The sequence below is a fragment of the Dendrobates tinctorius genome, unplaced genomic scaffold, assembly GCF_039654945.1.
Source record: "Dendrobates tinctorius isolate UK_male_01 unplaced genomic scaffold, ASM3965494v1 ptg000086l, whole genome shotgun sequence".
Taxonomy (NCBI): Eukaryota; Metazoa; Chordata; class Amphibia; order Anura; family Dendrobatidae; genus Dendrobates; species Dendrobates tinctorius.
In genome coordinates this window covers 73,171,488-73,194,931 of record NW_027361754.1, presented here as the reverse complement: position 1 = coordinate 73,194,931, position 23,444 = coordinate 73,171,488, and the positions used below count along the sequence as shown (strand labels likewise).

Here is a 23,444-nt window from a genome sequence, read left to right as displayed (position 1 = left end):
TCTTTTCCAAACTGGCTCCAGTTCAGAACATGAAAAATAACTCAAAATTCAAGGTAGGGGTTAACTGCCCTCATTTCAACTACTAGGAGGTCATCCCTAGCAATTGTTGATGGTGTTTTATTGAACAGAATGTCAGTAATTCCTTTTTTTATACCATGAGTGAAATCTTATGACTACCCCATGCTTACTCTTAAAGTGACAGCGCTTGTTATTGCTTTCTTTTGGGGAAACTCCTAGCCAGGTTCTAGAAAGCTCAGAGGTTCAACATAATTCAAACTGAGTTTCCTCACACTCTGCTGATAGCAGGATTAGTCAAACATTTGTACAAAATGATCCTATAAAATATTATTTACTTTCATATTGCATTTTCTGATGGGCAGTTATTATAATTCACTTACTTTTTTGGCAAGCTTGTTTAATTTTTTCCATCAATTTCTGCCGGCACGCGACACAAATGACTATAAGAAGCAACCCGAGTGATGAGGTGATGACAATATAGATAATCTGTAAATTACTTTCTTCAGATGGTGGTCTCATAACTTTTCCCAGGTCTAAAATAATGAAGAGAAAAATACACTTATATGACAGCTGAATGGACCATGCATTACATAATATATACATTGTATACATAGCTCACACACTATATATTTGTATAATAGACAAAAGTGTGAAAAAAGAAATGTCCCTGCAGTTCGGCTGGTTGTCAGTGAGAAATTGAAAGCCAAGCGCCCTGCTGGGACATTGCTCTCCATGACATCACTATAGACATCTGCATTCCCCATCTGTACCCCTGGGCGGTGCTCCACCGTAAAAGTGTAGGCCTGCAGGGCAAGGAACCACCGGGTCACCCGGCTATTCCGTTCCTTGTTCAAGTGCATTCACTTGAGAGGGGCATGGTCAGTGATCAGCCTGAACTTTCGGCCCACCAGGTAATATTTGAGGGCCTCTAGAGCCCACTTAATGGCGAGGCACTCTTTTTCTATGACTGCATACCTTTGCTCGTGTTTATTCAGCTTCCTGCTGAGATAGAGGACTGGGTGTTCCACTCCGTCCCTCACTTGTGAGAGTACAGCCCCGATACCGGTATCAGAGGCATCCGTTTGTACCACAAATTCGCTGCGAAAGTCCGGAGTCACCAGTACGGGCTGAGAGCAAAGTGCCCGTTTTAGGCTATGGAAGGCTTCTTCAGCCGCTAAACTCCATTTAATCATGACGGAGTCTTTTCCTTTTGTAAGATCCGTCAGGGGGGTAGCGATGGCTGCAAAATTGGGTATGAACCGGCGATAATAGCCGGCGATCCCCAGGAAGGCTTGCACCTGCTTCTTGTTGACAGGTTGTGGCCAGTCCTGAATCGCCTGAATCTTATCAACCTGGGGTTTAACAACACCCCTCCCAATTACATATCCCAAATACCGGGCTTCTTCTAGCCCGATATGACATTTCTTGGGGTTCGCGGTTAGACCTGCCTCCCACAGGTTGTCAATCACAGCTTGTACTTTCTGGAGATGAGTCTCCCAGTCCAAGCTGTTAATGACAATGTCATCCAAATAGGCCGAAGCGTACTGCCTATGCGGCCTCAGGACTCGATCCATCAGTCTCTGGAAGGTCGCCGGTGCTCCGTGCAGTCCAAACGGCATATACACATACTGAAATAGACCTTCCGGCGTAGCAAATGCCGTCTTTTCTCTGGCAGCCTCCGCCAAAGGGATCTGCCAATACCCCTTTGTTAGGTCTAGGGTCGTAATATACCGGGCTTTCCCTAACCGATCTATTAACTCGTCGACCCGGGGCATAGGATAGGCATCAAATTTTGAGACCGCATTCAGTCTCCTGAAGTCATTGCAGAACCGGATTGTGCCGTCCGGTTTAGGAATTAACACAATCGGGCTGGACCACGCACTGTGCGATTCCTCAATGACACCTAACTCTAACATTGCCTTCACTTCTCGGGAAACTGCTTCACGGCGCGCTTACGGAATTCTGTAGGGTTTCACGTGAACAGTGACACCAGGTTCCGTTACGATGTCATGTTTCATTAGCGTAGTCTGCCCGGGTTTTTCTGAGAAAAACTTTTGGTTGTGAAGTAGAAACTGCCTGACCTCAGTCTTTTGCCGCTCCGAGAGAGTCTCTGCAACCCGTACCTCCGGTACGTTATGCGAGCAGACGGGACGGGCCAGCTCCGCTGACAAGGCAGACCGATCTTTCCAGGGTTTTATCAGATTTACATGATAAATCTGTTCTGGTTTCCGTTTACCTGCCTGGTATACTTTGTAGTTTACTTCACCAACTCTTTCCTTAATCTCAAAGGGGCCCTGCCACTTTGCCAGGAACTTACTGTCCACCGTGGGGACCAGGATCAACACCCTATCTCCGGGTGCAAACGTACGGATCTTGGCGCCCCTATCATAGATTCTTTTTTGGGCTCCTTGAGCCTGCATCATGTGTTCTTTGACGATAGGCATAACAGCCGCAATACGGTCCTGCATTTGTGTGACGTGATCTATCACCGTTTTAAACGGAGTGACCTGACCCTCCCAGGTTTCTTTTGCAACGTCTAACAGTCCGCGAGGACGTCGGGCGTACAATAACTCGAAAGGCGAGAACCCCGTGGAAGACTGGGGCACTTCCCTGATGGCAAAAAGCAAATACGGAAGTAAATAGTCCCAGTTCTTCCCATCCTTGTCTATCGCCTTTCTCAGCATCTGCTTCAGAGTTTTATTGAACCGTTCGACCAACCCATCTGTTTGAGGGTGATACACGGATGTGCGTAACGGTTCGATTTGTAACAATCGGCAGAGCTCCTTCATTACCCTGGACATAAAGGGGGTCCCCTGGTCGGTGAGAATCTGTTTTGGTATACCGACCCGACTAAACACATGCACCAGTTCCTTGGCAATCGTCTTGGTGGCCGTGTTACGCAAAGGTATGGCCTCCGGGTAACGAGTGGCATAATCCAAGATGACCAGGATATGTTGGTGTCCACGTGCAGACCGTGGAAGGGGCCCCACTAAATCCATCCCAATCCTCTCAAACGGGACTTCAATAATAGGTAGGGGTACCAAAGGGCTACAGAACCGGGGCTTAGGTGCAGAGGCTTGGCAGTCAGGACAAGACTCACAATATACACGAACATGTGGCCAAACAAAACAGTGTAATATCCTTTCGGTGGTTTTCTGGACACCCAGGTGACCTCCCATCACATGTCCGTGGGCCAGGTCCAGCACTTGCCGCCGGTAGGGTTTTGGCACGACTAATAGTTGCACCGGGTCTTCCCCCTTTTTCTCTATCTGACAGAGTAAATCATTCTCCAGAACCATGTAAGGATATGCCAGCCTAGAGCCAGGTTCTACGGGTACCCCATTTATCACTTTTACATTTGTCCTAGCCTGAGAAAGGGTAGGATCCTTTATTTGCTCACTTTGGAAGTCATCTTTCTGAACTTCTAAATCCGGCAAACGGGGAGGTGGACGGCTGTCGGCCTCCTCCTCTTCCCCGGTCTCCTCCGTATCACCCGCCATGACTGAAAACGGGAACTGTAGGTCATTTCCAGCAGACTCTTCCCCCGAGTCTTCCGGGGAGACCTCTTCCAGGGGTTCGGGACCCACATGCGCCCGGGGAGAAGAATCATGTACACTATTACCCTGGGGTATCAACTGATTCTCCCACAATTGCCAGAAGTGGGGAAAATCCCGGCCCAGGATAACATCATGCAATAACGCCGGGACGAGTCCCACTTTATGTTGCACAGACCCATAGGAAGTAGTAATGCATACGACCGTGGTGAGGTACGAACAGGTGTCTCCATGCACACACGTTACAGGAAATTTGTCTGATGGTCCAGTCGGGGCTGACACCAGACTGGCCTTCACCAGAGTCACCACACTTCCCGAGTCTAACAATGCCACCACCTTTTTGCCATCAACAGTTAAATCACACAAGTGTTTTTCCACATCCTTTTGACCGGCATTCACACTCACTACCCGTGCAACTATAGACATGCGGTTTTTAGAGTCTGTGACGTCGCACTGCATGGGTTCAGTAGTGAGCGGACAGTTCGCAACAATGTGTCCCATCTCTTGGCAGCGGAAACACCTAACGGGCCCCTTGCTTAGGCCATAGTTCGTTACTCTCGGCCTCGCAGTGCGGGCAGTCCCGTTTTCCTCCCCCACTGTCTTAGGGATTTTTCCATCTCCCCTACTCCCTGGAACAGTCTTACTGGTTCCACGTGGAGACGATGAAGAACGAGGTGGGGTAGCGTCGTCTCGGAGTCCTTCTGCCACGGCGTAACGTTCAACCAGATCCAACAGTTGATCTGCTGTCGTAGGATTTCCATGGCTTACCCACTTCCTCAGGGCTGGCGGTAGAGCTCTCAGGTACTTGTCCATGACGACTCTCTGGATTATCTCTGGCGCTGTCAGCACCTCGGGTTGTAGCCACTTCTTCGTCACGTGGATCAGGTCGAACATCTGTGACCGCGGTGGTTTATCCGGCTGATAAGTCCATTGATGCACTCTCTGTGCACGGACAGCGGTCATCACTCCCAGCCGGGCCAAGATCTCGGCTTTCAGTTTGTCAAAGTCCTGCGCAGCTTCAGGCTCTAAGTCATAATAAGCCTTTTGGGCCTCACCGGAAAGAAACGGGGCAATCAGGCCGGCCCATCGTGCCTTCGGCCATTTTTCTCGCACCGCCGTCCGTTCAAACGTGGTCAGGTACGCCTCGACGTCATCTTCGCCTCGACGTCATCTTCGGTCGTCATCTTCTGCCAGTACCGACTCACGTGAATCACTCTCGACTTGGCTTCCAGGTTAACCTCAAGCTTGCCAAGTGCTGCGCCACCTGCTGGAGAAGCGAACGATCGGTAGCTGTCATGTCCACCAACTCCTTTAGCTGGGCCATCATCACCCGATTAGCTTCTTGCTGGACGGCGGTGGACTGTATCAGCGCTTTCACCACGTCCTCCATGCTCATGCTTGCAACGTGATGCCCGCGTTCTCCACCACAATGTGATAAAACACTCCGGGATCCCCTTTGCTGGGGTCAAAGGTCACGTGCGTTCAGCATGAAACTCAGGCGCAGAGCTGGGATTCGGGTATAACTGACACTGGGTCAGGTTTATTAATGGTGAAAGCAATGCATAAAGAAATAAAACATAAAACAAATCCTTGCCTGTCCGGCACTAACTAAACCAGGGTTCCCCAACTCCAGTCCTCAAGGCCCACCAACAGGTCATGTTTTCAGGATTTCCTTTGTATTGCACAGGTGAAGCAATTATCACCTGAGCAATACTAAGGAAATCCTGAAAACATGATCTGTTGGTGGGCCTTGAGGACTGGAGTTGGGGAACCCTGAACTAAACAAAGTACAACCTAACTACCAACTGGCGGGCTTCTCCCGTCCAGCCAAACCACAGTTGCAGTGGGCACTGCTTTCACTCACGTGTGTCTCTCACACAGACAGACTCTCTGTGTTCCCAGGCTGAGAGACTCACACAACCACCTGACATCCTTTTATATCCGCCTCCCATTATTCATTAGTAAGCAGGTGCGATACTGACCAGACTAGGCCACATAGGAAAGGAATCTGGGTGAGATATACCTGCCCTCATCCACTATTTCCACATGATTCTTACAAGACATCTTCAGGTATAGCCCTGCCAGGATGTTCTTCTCCATGACATCACTATAGACACACTCAGACAGCAGAAAGAATAGGGGATCCAGCTCAACGAAGTAGTGAAAAAAACTTTTCTTTATTCACTAGAAAACGTGCTCAGTAGAGGATGAAAACATCAGCGTAAGCAATTCATAAAATGCGATATCGACGCGTTTCTTTTGACTAGGCACCCTTAATCATGATTAAGGGTGTCTTGTCACCAGAAGCACGTCGCTATCGCATCTTATGAATTGCTTACGCTGATGTTTTCATCCTCTACTGAGCATGTTTTGTAGTGAATAAAGAAAAGTTTTTTTCACTACTTCGTTGAGCTGGATCCCCTATTCATTCTGATTGCTTTACGCGTTGACACAGCGTTTCCGTGCTCTGAACTCTTCAAGAGGTCTACTACGGTGAGCTGGACTTTGTTTTACTATATTCTGATAGCGCCCTGCCAGGACGTTCCTCTCCATGAAATCACTATAAACGATATTGCCCTGCCAGAACATTCCTCTTAGGCCTCTTTCACACATCCGTTTTGCGCCGTGAGGCGAGATCCGGCTTTTTTTTTTGTAAAACCGGATCCGGCGAAATGCAATGCCGGATCCGGTTTTTCCCCATTGACTTGTATTAGTGCCAGATCGCGCCGGATGGCATTGCGGTTCGTCCGTTCTTTGCCGGATCCGGCTATTTGTCTCATTCCGGCGTCTGGAAAAAACGGCTACTGTAACGTTTTTTGTCTCCGGCGAAAAAGCCGGAAGCGCCGGATCCGACGCTTCTGGCTTTTTGCCACAATGAAAGTCTATGGGCGCCGGAATGCGCCGGATCCAGAAAAAGACGGATCCAGCCAACGGATCCGTTTTTTTAAGTCTGCGCATGCTCAGATCCAATTGGCCAGCCCCCAGGAAACAGATATAACCTGCTAGACGGATCCGGCAGAAAAACGGATCCGCTTCTACAGTTCTCCAAAATTTACGCCGGATCCGTTTTTTCTAAAAATAGCCGGATCCTGCCTGACGGCAAAAAACTGATGTGTGAAAGTAGCCTAATGACATTACCAAAGATCAGCTCCCAGTACACCTTGGTGTATGGTGTAGCCACTATTTTGGGCACTTTATGACATTATCTCTCCTAGCAGTTACAGGGCATTTCTGGGTTCTCTATGTGAGAGTTTCTGGCTTATCTCCCCACCAAACAAAAAGATTGGGTAATTGAATTCTAGCCATCTGATCCTCGGCCAACTTTTATCTAATATATATGGGGTCTTAGGAAGGACCTGGAAGGTCAGGTTGTAGCCAAATATCAGATTTCCTCATTTTGAAGGAATAGATATTTACAGATTTTCTGAATATTCCTAATACAAATACATTGTTGTGCTCATGGAGTATGGTACTCTCCTTCCCCTGGTCAATCTTATACTTTGTTACCAGGACTCACTCGTTGTGATGCTGGGAGTGGTAGTGGCAGATGATGATGATGACTGTGTGACCTTGGGTTTGTAGGGACCACAAACCACATCTGATGTAAGGTTTCCATGAGTGATAATTTCCTCTCCAACGGCTGAGCAACTGTGTGCACACAAAAATATTAACTCCACAAATGTACAATAAACTGTTACAAAGTCTCTTAGTGGAATCTACACACAACCTGCATATAAACATAACATTTTACAGTGAATGTCAGTGATTTCAACCCAAGCTACTGACGTCTAACTCCACACTGTCATATGGATGCTTGAGTGCTACCGCCAAAATCTAGGCGATATGGTTAATGGCGCACGCACGGTGTACAGATAAGATACTGCCTGATTTGGTAGTGGGCATAGGTGATCATCACTGCTCCATTCACTTCTATGGGTCAATGAAAGTACAGTAGTGTGCATGCGTGACCACCACAATGTTCTATAGACTATGGGTCTATATGAGACAGTAGTGCACGTGCGTGAACACTGCTCCATTCACTTCTATGGGAGTACAGTAGTGTGCATACATGACCACCACCCCATTCACATTTATGGGTCTTTATGAGACAGTAGTGCACATCTAACACTTTTGTCTTGCCCTATGGGTGTGGATGTCTTTGAACATTTCCCTTTTATAGAGGATGCTCATATACATAAAAAACGGACCCTCCTTTCCTCCTGAAATTAGTGTCAGCACCCTCAATTTACTTACTATTTTACATTGTCAAAATCTTTAATTCTGATACTCTTGGTTATGTCCTTTTGCTTTAGTAATCTGCAACACATCTGTAAGGCTGTGTGCCCACATTGTGTTTAAGCGTTGCTGGCGCGTTTTTAATACTTGTTTGTACTATATAAACTTGACATTGAACCCCATCCCTCACTTCTCCACTGAGGAAGCCACGCTCTGTGGCGATACGTGTGGGGCTACTCCCTCCACAAATCATGTTGTGACCTGGTGTTTCATATTTATCGCATCTACTTACAGGTTTTACATAGCCTTTTTCTCTCCTGGGTCCTCTTTTTGTCTGCCTATAGCCTGTGTTGTATCTTTTCCATATCTTTCATATATAGGATACCACTTGATTTAACCCCTTTTTTGTTTGGGGTTTGCATTTGGCTTTTGGGCTTTTTGGTATTGCACTATTTCTTTTTACTGTTCAAATTATACCCTTGTGTTTTTTATGTATTAGATCTACTATTATATTTCTTGCACAGTTTACTATACTCAGGTTTGCTTATTGTTGGGAATTAACTTTTGTTATACCAGGTGCACACAATGGAGGAGTCTGGTTGGTCCTTATCTGGCCTCCCAGGTGTTTTTCCACACTAGCCCAAATGGCTTTTTAATTGTTTTGGTTTTAAATGCGTGTTTTTCTGTCCTGTTTGTATAGTTGTATCTAAATAATGCTGATTTATTTTATTAGTAACGGTGATCCTTACCATTCTATACACACTTTTTTTCTCCTACTCTACAGTAGTGCACATGCGTGAACACTGCTCCATTCACTTCTATGGGCCTATGGGAGTACTAGTGTGCATACGTGATCACCACTCCATTCCCTTCTAGGGGTCTATGTGAGACAGCATTGTATATGCGTGAATACTGCTCCATTCATTTTTATGGGTCCATGGGTGAAAGTAGTGACAATGAGTCACCTCCCCAGTCCATTCACTTCAATGGGCCTATGGGATCACAGTAGAGCGCATGGTTGACACTGCTCCATTGACTTCTATGGGTCTATAGGAGAATATAGGAGAAAGTAGTGCGCATGGGTGACAAATGCTCACATAGTGAAATGAGCCTTGGTCACACGTGTACATTACTGATCCATGCACACGATGGATAGGGAACCCCTGTTATTATGAAGACCCCCATTGTGGAGATATATATTGCCATACAGATAAACCAGCAGTTCTTACTTTTTCCATGGTGTACATTTTGGTACCTTCCCGTCGTTGAAGGTCTCCGGGGGGCAATTATTGCAGCCTGTAAGAGAAAATAATATTAAAGAAACATTTAGCGGGTTTTATTACAACCTAACAGATATGATTATCAAGAGTGAATCTCAAATCAGTCCACAGTTCAGAATTGAGTAATTTCATCCAATTTTTTCTAGAGGACTGAGCTCTGTTGTTCTGCCACCAAACTCTTAACTTCAACCATAGAGGTCAATTATAACATTTGTATCTCTCTGCAGCCACCACTAGGGGGGGTTACTGAAGACAGACATAGATAACTCCAGTTAAACTCTATAATCAATCGACTTGCGTGAGCTCCCCCAATTGATGATTTTAAGGTGAACCATCAGACCTACACTGAAGCTAAAAAATGTGAAAAACCAAACATCAGATTTCTCCTTTCATTTTTTCCATTTGCTGGAAAAATTCTCATAGGTTTGTATGGGGCTTTCTGTCCCCAAAATTACACATGCCTGGCAAATCATTGGGACAAGAAGGGTTATCACTGGGACATAACCTCTTAGAAAATACTAGGCTTGTGTAGAAACGAGCACTTACTGTCTCCAACACGCTGCTGCCCCGCGGGACATTGGGCTTTTGTGCATTGCGAGCACTTTTCATCTTTGCATCTCTTCCCGGCTGTACATGTACATACAGCGTCTCTCGTAGATGTACACATGGATATATAGGTAAACGGTCCTGTAAAAGATTGTGAAAAATCATATACATTATATTCTGGCAAATTCAGTTATTTTAGAACATGAAAGCCCATACAATTAGGAAATCTACAACAATCCCATGAAAGTTTCCCATACATATATCTATACTCCAAGGAATCTGTCCAGTTAGAAAATACAATGTGTATGGGATTATGACTCAATGTCACCTGCTTTGGTGAAAATGAAAAAAAGAACAGGAATACTGGAGAGGAACACCAAGATGACTCCAAAAAGGGAATTTTTCCGCAATTGGTGGCCACAGACCATTCCTTTCTCCTTATCCTTCCAGACTGATTCTTCCCTCGTTTTGCTGGTGTCCTTCTCACTACTCCTAGCAGGAGGAGGTATCTGCAGTCAATTTTGGTTGCACAGGTACTCCAGCTCCTTGTCGATCCATACATCCATACGTGCCACCGCAGAAAAGGTTTGTTGAGTCTCCCAGCAAGGTCTCAAGAGTATGGAGCAGTCACTAGGACATGGCCGTTACAGGAGAGTTGGGCTATAGAGCTGTAGTTGAGTATCAACCCAATAGCAGGACTGCTATGAGTTCCTGTGTGTAAGGGGGAATGGGAGGAACACTGCCCTATAAAATGTTGTCTCATGGGATAATGGTGTGGTTCTACCATCCTATAACGGGACCTCATCTTACAGCCCAGTACCCTCCAGCTCGATTGTCAGAGAACACCAGAAGTAGTAGGTCCATCATTGACGCCTCATTATTTTCACAAATAAGAGCAAGTTCACACTTGGCAGATGAGATAGACATGAACGAGCATGGAGATGCTGTGGTGAATATCATCCAGTATGACCGGATTGTCGGTGAGTGAGCGATGGTCTTGGGAGGCTTATCCTTGTGATGGCCAACATTATCCTGACTGTTGTTAGGTATCGTGATAAAATCCTCAAGAGCCATTGTACCTAACCAAGACCTTACGCTGGTACAGTGTACCTGAGCTATTCTTGGCTCAGGAGAATGGTCAGGCTCATTGGGAAGAGTATTGGCAGCTCCTGTATTGAAGGCCTTGCTGACAGTGACTGGCATTCACGTTCCCCAGGCATGGATCCAATTTACAACGTTTCGACCTTTGCATGTCTTTGTCATGCTTGACAAAGATCTGCAAAGGTCAAAACGTTGCATCTTGGCAGAATAAAGTTTTTGGAAATTTCTAATGACCTGGAAGGGATGCTGTTCTTTTTTTCTACTTAGTGATATATGCTCCAATTGGGTCATTGGACCAGAACGTGCATCTCCACATTGAAGTGCTGTCGGCAGATATTTGTTGATAATGGATACAATTTAGAACCTCTCAGACATTGTATATCCACGCATTTAACATCACAAATTAATGCCATAGACTGTCCAGGAGCCACTGATGCCCTGATTCAGGTCTAGGAGTAGATCCACCAGGACACCATAAGCTGTCTCATAAGAAGCATGTCTACAAGTCAGGAGCACACAGGCACGTGAGTCACATTATGAGTTGTCATGATAAAATTTACGCAGATTAGATCCTCTTGTAATTCCCAATCTTGGCTTTGATTTTTGGGCTGATTTGGAATCCGGCATTCAGTTAGTTGATAATTTGGGTGTCCACTGACCATTGATTTATCGTTCTGTTCTCAACAAATTGCACAATTTTCAACTTGAATCTTTTATTCAAGATCTGATAAATGATTTTAGGATCACAAAAGTGGTGTTGCTTAGCAAAACCGCACTACAAAGTGGATGTTTTAAGTTCTCTTTAAAAATAGAACATCGGTAAATAAAGTTTATTCAATGTATATTAAAAAGTGACACAATTTTCTAAAATAATCTATAAATTTCTTTCTGGTTTTCGATCAACGATTTTTCAATGTTTACCTTCCAATCCGAACGTGTGACGATCACAAAGGGTCACAACTCTGATATCCGTTCTGAAATGAGCCATACTCCGGTGTGATCATCACATGACCGGGTCAGGCAATAAAGAGGCTGTCCATTCAATATTGGTAAGCAGACATCTTGACTAGAAACAATAAATAACTCTGGAATATCCCTTTAACTATGATTATAACAATAATAAAGTCAGCTGAGGACAGCGAAGATCTAAAAATATTTTGGTTGATAAGGAAACCATCGTAAAGTATGAGAACTGTGGGAAAACTTGAGAATATTTTCATGTGTGTCATTCACTTCCTCTTTTAAGTGGTTTCTTATGTGTTTTCCACATTACGATCACTTATATAACATTGTGTTGTGCTGCGGCTAGAACTCATAACTCTTTATATTGCTTCATGGGAGGTAAATTCCCAGGGGGAAAGGGGACAGCCGGGGGGATCCCCCGAGTGAAGTATACAAAATGACTTGCAAAATCAAGGGTCAAGGTTTTTCCCTATACATTCATTATGATTTTTTTATGACATATTGTATGATTTTTTTTGTGTTTTTCTATATATAATAATATACTAGATTAGTAGTAAAAGGGGAAAAAAAACAAAAAACACAAAACATAAATATGCACTGAATGCGCAGACTGTGGTGGAAGATCCGGAACTTGTCATAGACACAACTGCTTGGCATGGTCAACCTTGCAAAATATGAAACTGGTGTCCATCACTGAAAGGGGTTATTTTCTTCTCCTATGGGGCTATGCATTTATCAGTAGGTACTCGCTAAGGCTAGGTTCACATTAGCGTCTAAGTGCGCAGCGTCTCGTGCACACCTAAAAACGCATGCAAAAACGCATGTAAACGCACACTTTTTTTAGACGCATGTGCTTACTGCATGTACTTAAAAACGCTTGCGTTTACATGCGTTTGCATTTTTATGCGCATGTGTTCGATTGGAAAAAAAAAATTCCAGAAAAAATTCCATGACAATTTCTGTATATATACCCTTGCAGAGATGAAATCCTCCCATTTTGCTCCTGTATCCTGCGTCAAGATGGATCTTTGGATGGACAGTTTGTACCGCAATCTGGTTTTGGATGTCAGCTTGTTTCTTGCTTTTGCTGTTGCTTGTCATGAAGAACGGAAGTATGCTGGTCTCCTCTTGCAGCAATGCCCACCCCCTATTTTTATATATCTTTTTTTGGTGGGTGGCTTTAAAACAAGTTCCTGGATTGCAACGCATGCGCACGCGAACGGAGTCGAATGCATGTGCTTTCGCACATATGCATTCCCATGGACTGTAATGCGTTCTTTTGACGCATTCCGTGTACAAGCGTGCGCATGCCTTTTTAGACGGAACATCGGCACCAGAAAAATGTAACATGTTGCGTTAGCTGCGCCCCGGCGCACACGCCCAGATGATGCATGCATTCGAAAACGCATGCGAACACATATATACGCATGTCCATGCGCCCCCCCCATGTTAAAGATAGGGGTGGATGACGCATGCGCATGGATGCGCCGCTAACGCAGTGCACAAAGATGCTAATGTGAAACCGGCCTAACTACCTGGCTCTTCTTCAGCGCCGATCTCTCCCGGCAGAGAACTGCTCTTAGTGGTGATTCCCCTTCTTCCTGTGATATGACGTTGACAGAGCAGTTCCTTCTTTTCCACTCTGATCTGTCGACAAGGCGTCAATGACAACATCATGCTGACTGACAGCCAACTGCCCTCTGCCAACTTGGTGCAGGCGTGCTGAATTAAGGTGATTTACATTGTATTAACTCAGCACGCCTGTCTTACGTCAATGGTCCATTACTAGGACAACTCCTTCTTAAACTAAATGTTCGGCCCTGATAAGATAATAAAGCCTATACTCACTTCCCGAGCAGGTTGCTGTTCCCGCAGTGCTGGCACTCGAGCTCTCCGTGGCTGTGATACGGTGTTGTGACACGTGACCCCAGCACCCAATCAGTGTTGGCATCACTGTCTCCGCCTTTGGACAAACTGAACATGAAGAGGAAGTCAGGGATCAGCTGGAGCCTGGACTTCCTCTTCATGTACAGTTTGTCCAAAGGCGGAGACAGCGACACCAGTGCTGATTGGCCGCCGGACACCATGTGTCACAACACCACATCGCAGCCCGGGGGGAAAAGAGTGCTGACACCATGGGCACAGAACGTGAGTATAGGCTTTATTATTTTATGGGGGCTGAACATTTGGTTTAAGCACGGGCAGTCCTAGTAGTGGGCAACTCCTTTAAGCATTCCAGAATTATATCCTGTATTATACTCCAGAGCTGCACTCACTATTCTGCTGGTGGAGTCACTGTGTACATACAGTTGTGGCCAAAAGTATTGACACCCCTGCAATTCTGTCAGATAATACTCAGTTTCTTCCTGAAAATGATTGCAAACACAAATTCTTTGGTATTATTATCTTCATTTAATTTGTCTTAAATGAAAAAACACAAAAAGAATTGTCCTAAAGCCAAATTGGATATAATTCCACACCAAACATAAAAAAGAGGGTGGACAAAAGTATTGGCACTGTGCGAAAAATCATGTGATGCTTCTCTAATTTGTGTAATTAACAGCACCTGTAACTTACCTGTGGCACCTAACAGGTGTTGGCAATAACTAAATCACACTTGCAGCCAGTTGACATGGATTAAAGTTGACTCAACCTCTGTCCTGTGTCCTTGTGTGTACCACATTGAGCATGGAGAAAAGAAAGAAGACCAAAGAACTGTCTGAGGACTTGAGAAACCAAATTGTGAGGAAGCATGAGCAATCTCAAGGCTACAAGTCCATCTCCAAAGACCTGAATGTTCCTGTGTCTACCGTGCGCAGTATCATCAAGAAGTTTAAAGCCCATGGCACTGTGGCTAACCTCCCTAGATGTGGACAGAAAAGAAAAATTGACAAGAGATTTCAATGCAAGATTGTGCAGATGTTGGATAAAGAACCTTGACTAACATCCATACAAGTTCAAGCTGCCCTGCAGTCCTAGGGTACAACAGTGTCAACCCCAGGCCCGGATTGGTAATGTACCCAACTGGGCATTTTCCCGCTGGGCTGCTATAACTTGTGGGCCGCTTGCCAGGCTGGTGGCCGCCGGCGCCGCATCAGCTATTTTTCCTGCCGCCGGCCCTTTAAATCTGTGGCACGGCGGCGGTTTTACAGGTGCACGCAGCACGCGCGCATCAGTCAGTGGCACTGTGGCAACAAGGCTTTTGGCACCCTAGGGGTTAAGATTCAGAAAGCGCCGCGACGTGATGATGCACATCATCTGACGTTCTTTCAGGGCAGAGAGCTGGAGAGAGCGCGCTCTGCTCTTCTCTTCCCAATGGCTGCAGGCAGGCAGCACTGACCTATCACCGACCGTCATCCAGGAATCCGGAGGAGCTCTAGTCTCCTACCCACGCACGCCAGCTCAGGCTGAGAGGGACGGTTTACTAAGTAAGCAGTGTGGCCGGGGGTGAGTTATAAAGGCTGGGGCTGGGGGGGTGCTGCCTGGTCTGATATGATTTGTATGCAGGGACCAGGGATGGGGGGGCCTGGCTGGGCTGGTGATGATGTGTGTGTATATATACAGGTGCTGGGGGGCATAGCTGGGCTGGTGATGATGTGTGTGTATATATACAGGTGCTGGGGGGCATAGCTGGGCTGGTGATGATGTATGTATATATGCAGGTGCAGGGGGGCATGGCTGGGCTGGTGATGATGTGTGTGTATATATACAGGTGCTGGGGGGGCATAGCTGGGCTGGTGATGATGTGTGTGTATATATACAGGTGCTGGGGGGCATAGCTGGGCTGGTGATGATGTGTGTGTATATATACAGGTGCTGGGGGGCATAGCTGGGCTGGTGATGATGTGTGTGTATATATACAGGTGCTGGGGGGGCATGGCTGGGCTGGTGATGTGTATATATACAGGTGCTGGGGGGGCATGGCTGGGCTGGTGATGATGTGTGTGTATATATACAGGTGCTGGGGGGGCATAGCTGGGCTGGTGATGTGTGTGTATATATACAGGTGCTGGGGGGGCATAGCTGGGCTGGTGATGATGTGTATATATACAGGTGCTGGGGGGTATAGCTGGGCTGGTGATGATGTGTGTGTGTATATATACAGGTGCTGGGGGGCATAGCTGGGCTGGTGATGATGTGTGTGTGTATATACAGGTGCTGGGGGGGCATGGCTTGGCTGGTGATGATGTGTATATATACAGGTGCTAGAGGGGCATAGCTGGGCTGGGGATGATGTGTGTATATATACAGGTGCTGGGGGGCATAGCTGGGGTGGTGATGTGTGTGTATATATACAGGTGCTGGGGGGGCATGGCTGGGCTGGTGATGATGTGTATATATATAGGTGCTGGGGGGCATAGCTGGGTTGGTGATGATGTGTGTGTATATATACAGGTGCTGGGGGGCATAGCTGTGCTGGGGGGCATAGCTGGGCTGGTGATGTGTGTGTATATATACAGGGACTGGGGGGGCATGGCTGGGATAGTGATGTGTGTGTATATATACAGGTGCTGGGGGGGGCATAGCTGGGCTGGTGATGATGTGTATATATACAGGTACTGGGGGGCATAGCTGGGCTGGTGATGATGTGTGTATATATACAGGGGCTGAGGGCATGGCTGGGCTGGTGATGTATATACAGAGACATGGGGGTCCCTGTCTGGTCTGATGACTGATGTGATGTATATACAGGGGCTGGGGGGCCGCCGCCTGCCTGGGCTGATGATGTATATACAACAGGGACTGGGGACTCCAGGTGATGATGTGGGGAGGGGGGATAAAGGGGGACTGCACATGATATGTGAAGGGGGGCTTAAAGGGGGACTGCGCATGATGATGTGGGGAGGGGGGGTTAAAGGGGGACTGCACATGATGATGTGGGGGTTAAAGGGGGACTGCACATGATGTGGAGAGGGGGGTTAAATGGGGACTGGACATAATGATGTAGAGAGAGGGGTTAAAGGGGGACTGCACATTATGTGGGGGGGTTGAAGAGGGACTGCACATTATGTGAGAGGGGGGTTTGAAGGGGGACTGCACATGATGTGGTGGCTAAAAGGAACTGCAAAGGATGACATGGGGTAAAGGGGACTGCACATGATGATGTGGAGAGGGGGTTAAAGGGGGACTGTACATGATGGGGGCTAAAGGTGGACTGCACATGATATGGGGGTTAAAAGGAACTGCAAAGGATGACATGGGGGTAAAGAAGACTGCACATGATGATGTGGAGAGGGGGTTAAAGGGGGACTGCACATGATGATGTGGGCGGTTAAAGGGGGACTGCACATGATGATGTAGGTAGGGAGGTTAAAAGGAACTGCAAAGGATGACATGGGGTAAAGGGGACTGCACATGATGTGGGGGTTAAAATGAACTGAAAAGATGACATGGGGTAAAGGGGACTGCACGTGATGAAGTGGGGGTAAAGGGGACTGCACGTGATGAAGTGGGGGGTAAAGAGGACTGCACATGATGAAGTGGGGGGAGCGGACGGGAGACTGCAAATGATGAATTGAGAGTGAGGGAAGAGGGACAGCAATTGAATTGAGGGTGGGGAGAGCGAATGATAATCTGGGGAGAGCAAATAATAATGAATTTTGAGGTTGAGAGAGTAAATGATGTATTGAATATGGGGGTAGAGCTGTTGATAATGAATAGCGGGTGGGAGAGAGAATGACAATGAACTGGGGTGGAAGGGGCATGTAAATATGAGTCGGGGGATCAGGAGGTACATAGTGGGGACGTTGAGTATGCAGTGTGTTAGCAGTGGATTAATCAGCGTAACATCCAGTCAGCAACACAGAATGTAGATTTATTCATATCCAGGTTGAACAGCTTACAGCATGCAATGTGATCAGTCTGGTATCTGCTGTGGCTTGCAGCATGGGAGCATTACAACAACAAGAAGGAAAGAGAAGGAGGGGGCATCCTGTCTGTTTTTTTTTTTTTTTACCTGAACTTTGTTAACAATCTCACAATATGCACAATATATCAAACAGTACAGTAGTAGTTGTTGCAATACATACAGATCAATATGCATTATTCCAACACCCCCACTCAACAACTACTTATCCTCTTAGTCCCAGTGTGGTTCTCAATTCTTGGAACCTGGCTCGTGGCAATGGCTTTGTCATAATGTCACCATTTAAAAAGGCAGTTTTTATATCCGAATGTCTGACATTCATCTTTTATACAGCAGCTACAGCTAACAAAGCTCTGAACGTGGTCTGTTTAGCGACTGGAGCAAATGTAGCATCGTAATCTTTGCCATACTTTTGAGAATATCCTTTTGCCACCAACCTTGCTTTAAATCTGTGGACTTTACCTTCAGAGTCATATTTGGTTTTGAAGACCCACTTGCACTTGATTGCCTTTTTGCCCTGTGGCAGCTTGGTGAGTTTCCAAGTTTGAAGTTGATGAAGCGATTTGATTTCCTCATTAGCAGCATTGATCCACTTTGTTCTTTCATAGACAGGTAGTTCTTGCATTTCATCCCATGACTGCGGCTCTGATTCAGGTAGTGTCTTGACTATGTAGGATAGACGTTTAGCTGGTACGCCTCTGTTTGATCTTGACAATCTCCTGATTTCAGATTCACCTGATTTTTCTGTTGTTCCTTCAGTGGTTGAAGAATCCAGCCAGACCTCTACATCCTCCTTGTTATTGTCTTGTAAGGCCGGTTTCACATTAGCGCTTTTTCAGCGCACGCACGGCCGGGGGTAGCTCCGCCCCCGAGCCGGCTCTCTGCCCGGCGTGCCCGCCCCTTGCTTGTAGGGCCGCCTACTAGCGGACAGCGGCGCCTGCGATCGGCGCACCCTATCTTTAGCATAGGGTGCGCAGATCGTGCGCAGGCCGTGCGCTAGTTGCGCTTTGACCTGCGCTGCGCACTTTTGACGGTGCGCCGTGCGCGCCAAAATCCGAAAAGTTCGGAGTTTTCTCTGTAGCTTTACCTGGTAGTCTGTTCTGAAGATAGCAAGCTGTCATGATTGCTTCACCCCAATATGCTGTGGGCAGATTTGCATCAAACAACATACTTCTTCCACTTTCACAGAGTGTTCGGTTCCTTCTTTCCGCGACACCATTTTGCTCAGGATTGAACGGTACAGTGGTCTGAAATAGGATTCCATTTTTCTTTAAAATGCTCTGTGTCTCATTACTTGTGTATTCAGTCCCATTATCCTCCCAAATTTATTATATACCTCAGCTAGATACAGTGGGGCAAAAAAGTATTTAGTCAGTCAGCAATAGTGCAAGTTCCACCACTTAAAAAGATGAGAGGCGTCTGTAATTTACATCATAGGTAGACCTCAACTATGGGAGACAAACTGAGAAAAAAAAATCCAGAAAATCACATTGTCTGTTTTTTTTTCATTTTATTTGCATATTATGGTGGAAAATAAGTATTTGGTCAGAAACAAGCAATCAAGATTTCTGGCTCTCACAGACCTGTAACTTCTTCTTTAAGAGTCTCCTCTTTCCTCCACTCATTACCTGTAGTAATGGCCCCTGTTTAAACTTGTTATCAGTATAAAAAGACACCTGTGCACACCCTCAAACAGTCTGACTCCAAACTCCACTATGGTGAAGACCAAAGAGCTGTCAAAGGACACCAGAAACAAAATTGTAGCCCTGCACCAGGCTGGGAAGACTGAATCTGCAATAGCCAACCAGCTTGGAGTGAAGAAATAAACTGTGGGAGCAATAATTAGAAAATGGAAGACATACAAGACCACTGATAATCTCCCTTGATCTGGTGCTCCACGCAAAATCCCACCCCGTGGGGTCAGAATGATCACAAGAACGGTGAGCAAAAATCCCAGAACCACGCGGGGGGGACCTAGTGAATGAACTGCAGAGAGCTGGGACCAATGTAACAAGGCCTACCATAAGTAACACACTACGCCACCATGGACTCAGATCCTGCAGTGCCAGACGTGTCCCACTTCTTAAGCCTGTACATGTCCGGGCCCGTCTGAAGTTTGCTAGAGAGCATTTGGATGATCCAGAGGAGTTTTGGGAGAATGTCCTATGGTCTGATGAAACCAAACTGGAACTGTTTGGTAGAAACACAACTTGTCGTGTTTGGAGGAAAAAGAATACTGAGTTGCATCCATCAAACACCATACCTACTGTAAAGCATGGTGGTGGAAACATCATGCTTTGGGGCTGTTTCTCTGCAAAGGGGCCAGGACGACTGATCCGGGTACATGAAAGAATGAATGGGGCCATGTATCGTGAGATTTTGAGTGCAAACCTCCTTCCATCAGCAAGGGCATTGAATATGAAACGTGGCTGGGTCTTTCAACATGACAATGATCCAAAGCACACTGCCAGGGCAACGAAGGAGTGGCTTCGTAAGAAGCATTTCAAGGTCCTGGAGCGGCCTAGCCAGTCTCCAGATCTCAACCCTATAGAAAACCTTTGGAGGGAGTTGAAAGTCCGTGTTGCCAAGCGAAAAGCCAAAAACATCACTGCTCTAGAGGAGATCTGCATGGAGGAATGGGCCAACATACCAACAACAGTGTGTGGCAACCTTGTGAAGACTTACAGAAAACGTGTGACCGCTGTCATTGCCAACAAAGGATATATCACAAAGTATTGAGATGAAATTTTGTTTCTGACCAAATACTTATTTTCCACCATAATATGCAAATAAAATGAAAAAAAAAACAGACAATGTGATTTTCTGGATTTTTTTTTCTCAGTTTGTCTCCCATAGTTGAGGTCTACCTATGATGTAAATTACAGACGCCTCTCATCTTTTTAAGTGGTGGAACTTGCACTATTGCTGACTGACTAAATACTTTTTTGCCCCACTGTATACTTCAAGTTTCTCTGGAACTTCTTTCTTGCTGTGAAGCAGATGGACAACTGTATATCTTGAATGATCATCAATGAATGTGAGAAAATATCTCTTCTTCCCAGGAGTCTGAGTGCTCATTGGACCAGACATCTGTATGTATTAAATCTAGTGTCTGTTCTGTTCTTGTAGTACTTCTCTTAGGAAAAGCTTTTCTAGACATTTCCCCTTTGATGCAGCTAGTACATTTCATTATCTGGTTACATAGATCAATTGTAATGTCCTCAGCTAGTTGCTTTTGAACTAACTTCCTTATTGCTTCTGGGTCTCTGTGTGCTAGGCGCCTATGCCATACATGAATGCAGTTATTGTGCCTTTCTTCCTGAGCAGTGTACACACACTCTTTGCATTTAAGCTGGTAAAGTTAATTTGTGATTTTTCCTTCTGCTGCTGGTGGCCATCTTTGCCGTCTTCCTTTCTTTTCTTTTCTCTGTGCTCTGGGGATCTGGGACTCTAGGACTCTGGGCCCATAACCTGTTAGCAGCGGATTAATCAGCGTAACATTAGCAGCGGATTAATCAGCGTAACATCCAGAGTCAGCAACACAGAACGTAGATTTATTCATATCCAGGTTGAACAGCTTACAGCATGAAATGTAATCAGTCTGGTATCTGCTGTGGCTTGCAGCATGGGAGCATTACAACAACAAGAAGGGAAGAGAAGGAGGGGGGCATCCTGTCTGTTTTTTTTTTCACTGAACTTTGTTAACAATCTCACAATATGCACAATATATCAAACAGTACAGTAGTAGTTGTTGCAATGCATACAGATCAATATGCATTATTCCAACACAGTGACTGGTAATGAATTGGGGGAAAGAGTACAGGTGCTAATTAATTAATATATTTATTATGTGGGGAAAGTGGCTATGTATAGCTAGAAGGGGCTCAGTGGCATATTATAATTTATATTTGGAATGGTGGGTTGCATAATAACCAATTATGTATTAATGGTGGGTGCATATCTGTATTCAGATGTGTAGTGTAGAAGAAAGGAAAAAAGAGGGGAATGTGCTCTGGAAGCCGAGCAATAGGTAACTATGTGTTATTTTATGCAGAGATGAGTCTTGGCTGGAAGAGGTGATGGCGGTCTGCGCTGCATGAAAAAGAAAAGTAAAGCTAAAGGACTTCAGCTAGAGACGTCCCTGGTGAGTCAGTGCATTACCTGTAAACTAATGCTATACACTGTATACTCTGTACAGAGCTCCTGTGTATAATGTCACCAGTGATAATTATATTATCTGTACACTTACACTGTATACAGAGGTCCTGTGTATAATGTTACTGGTGATCCCTGTATTACCTGTACACTATATATAGCGCTCCTGTGTATAATGTCACCAGTGATCACTGAATTACCTGTACACTAACACCGTATACTATGTACAGAGCTTCTGTGTATAATGTTTCTGGTGATCACTGTATTACCTGTACACTGTACACTATATACAGATCTCCTGTGTATAATATCACTGGTGATAACTGTATTACCTGTACACTGACAGTAAATACAGAATTCCTGTGTATAATGTCACTTAGTATTTTTGTTTTGTTTTTTATTAATGACCAGTATTGTAGTATTCAGTCACTATGTGGTGGTACTATGTGGTCTGGTCATAGTGTGGTGATATTTGTTCCTTGTATGTGGTATTATTTGGTCTGGTCATGGTGTAATGGCATTTGTCCCTTGTATGTGGTATTATAGGTCACTTTGTGGTGGCATTATGTGGTCTGGTCATGGTGTCACAGTATTTGTCCCTTGTGTCAAAACTAAAGGAACAAAAAAGCGCAATAGGGTCTTATCCGGGTTAATGCTGGAGAAGTAGATTAGATTATACTCACCCTTTTTAGGAGAGGTTCAGGCATGTAGGATCAGTAATCTGCTTGCTGCACGTCCAAAGGTCAGCTCCGCGATCGCTTACACATCAGATTTTGGAATAAATTCTTGGACTTTTGTGCGCTACCAGATAAATTCACCAATCCAATATTTAGGAGAAAGATTAATCCATTTATTTCCCAACGCGTTTCGAAATGTGTACCATTTCTTCTTCAGGTCATCCCCTGAAGAAGAAATGGTACACATTTCGAAACGCGTTGGGAAATAAATGGATTAATCTTTCTCGTAAATATTGGATTGGTGAATTTATCTGGTAGCGCACAAAAGTCCAAGAATTTATTCCAGTATTTGTCCCTTGTATGTTGTATTAATGGTCATTTAAAAAAGATGTATGTAACTCATTCCCTTAAAGAAAAATACATAAAGATACATTTATATTTAATAAGTTAAGCTCCCGTCACACACAGCGAGATCGCTGCTGAGTCACAAGTTTTGTGACGCAACAGCGATCTCACCAGCGAGATCGCTGTGTGTGACACTTACCAGGGACCGGCCCCCTGCTGGGTATCGCTGATCGTCCTGGAATGGCCAGGACATTTTTTTGATCGCTGGTCTCCCACTGGCCAGCACGCATCGCTGCGTGTTATAGGCGGGAGACCAGCGATCAGCAAGCTGGCGCTGGTAACTAAGGTACACATCGGGCTTCTAAGCGGTGCGCATCGCTTAGAAACCCGATGTGTACCTTGGTTACCAGCGTGGGTGCAGGGAGCTGGTAACCAAAGTATACATCGGGTTTCTAAGTGCCGTGCGCCGCTTAGAAACCCGATGTGTACCTTGGTTACCAGCTCCCTGCACCAGCACGCTGGTTTCTACAGTACACAGTGGGTAACTAAGCGACGTGCGTCGCTTGTTACCCGCGTGTCGCTGGTGCTGATCGCTGGTGAAGCTGCCTGTTTGGCACCTCACCAGCAATCATGTAGCGACACACCAGCGATCCTGACAAGGTCATATCATTGTCGGGATTGCTGGTGCGTCGCTATGTGTGAC

The 23,444-nt window shown here is 45.6% G+C and overlaps 1 protein-coding gene across 2 annotated transcripts in view; it reads right to left on the bottom strand.

The window, feature by feature from the left end:
- The window catches only part of TNFRSF9 (TNF receptor superfamily member 9), a 45,607-nt gene that overhangs the window by 5,579 nt on the left and 16,584 nt on the right, over nucleotides 1-23,444 (bottom strand). For both annotated transcript variants that reach the window (XM_073585605.1, XM_073585606.1), the window contains 4 exons: nucleotides 9,635-9,775; nucleotides 9,038-9,104; nucleotides 7,090-7,220; nucleotides 399-551 (listed from right to left, as the gene is read on the bottom strand). In XM_073585605.1, the coding sequence (XP_073441706.1) occupies nucleotides 399-551; nucleotides 7,090-7,220; nucleotides 9,038-9,104; nucleotides 9,635-9,775 (492 nt within the window). The remainder of the gene's footprint in view (nucleotides 1-398; nucleotides 552-7,089; nucleotides 7,221-9,037; nucleotides 9,105-9,634; nucleotides 9,776-23,444) is intronic.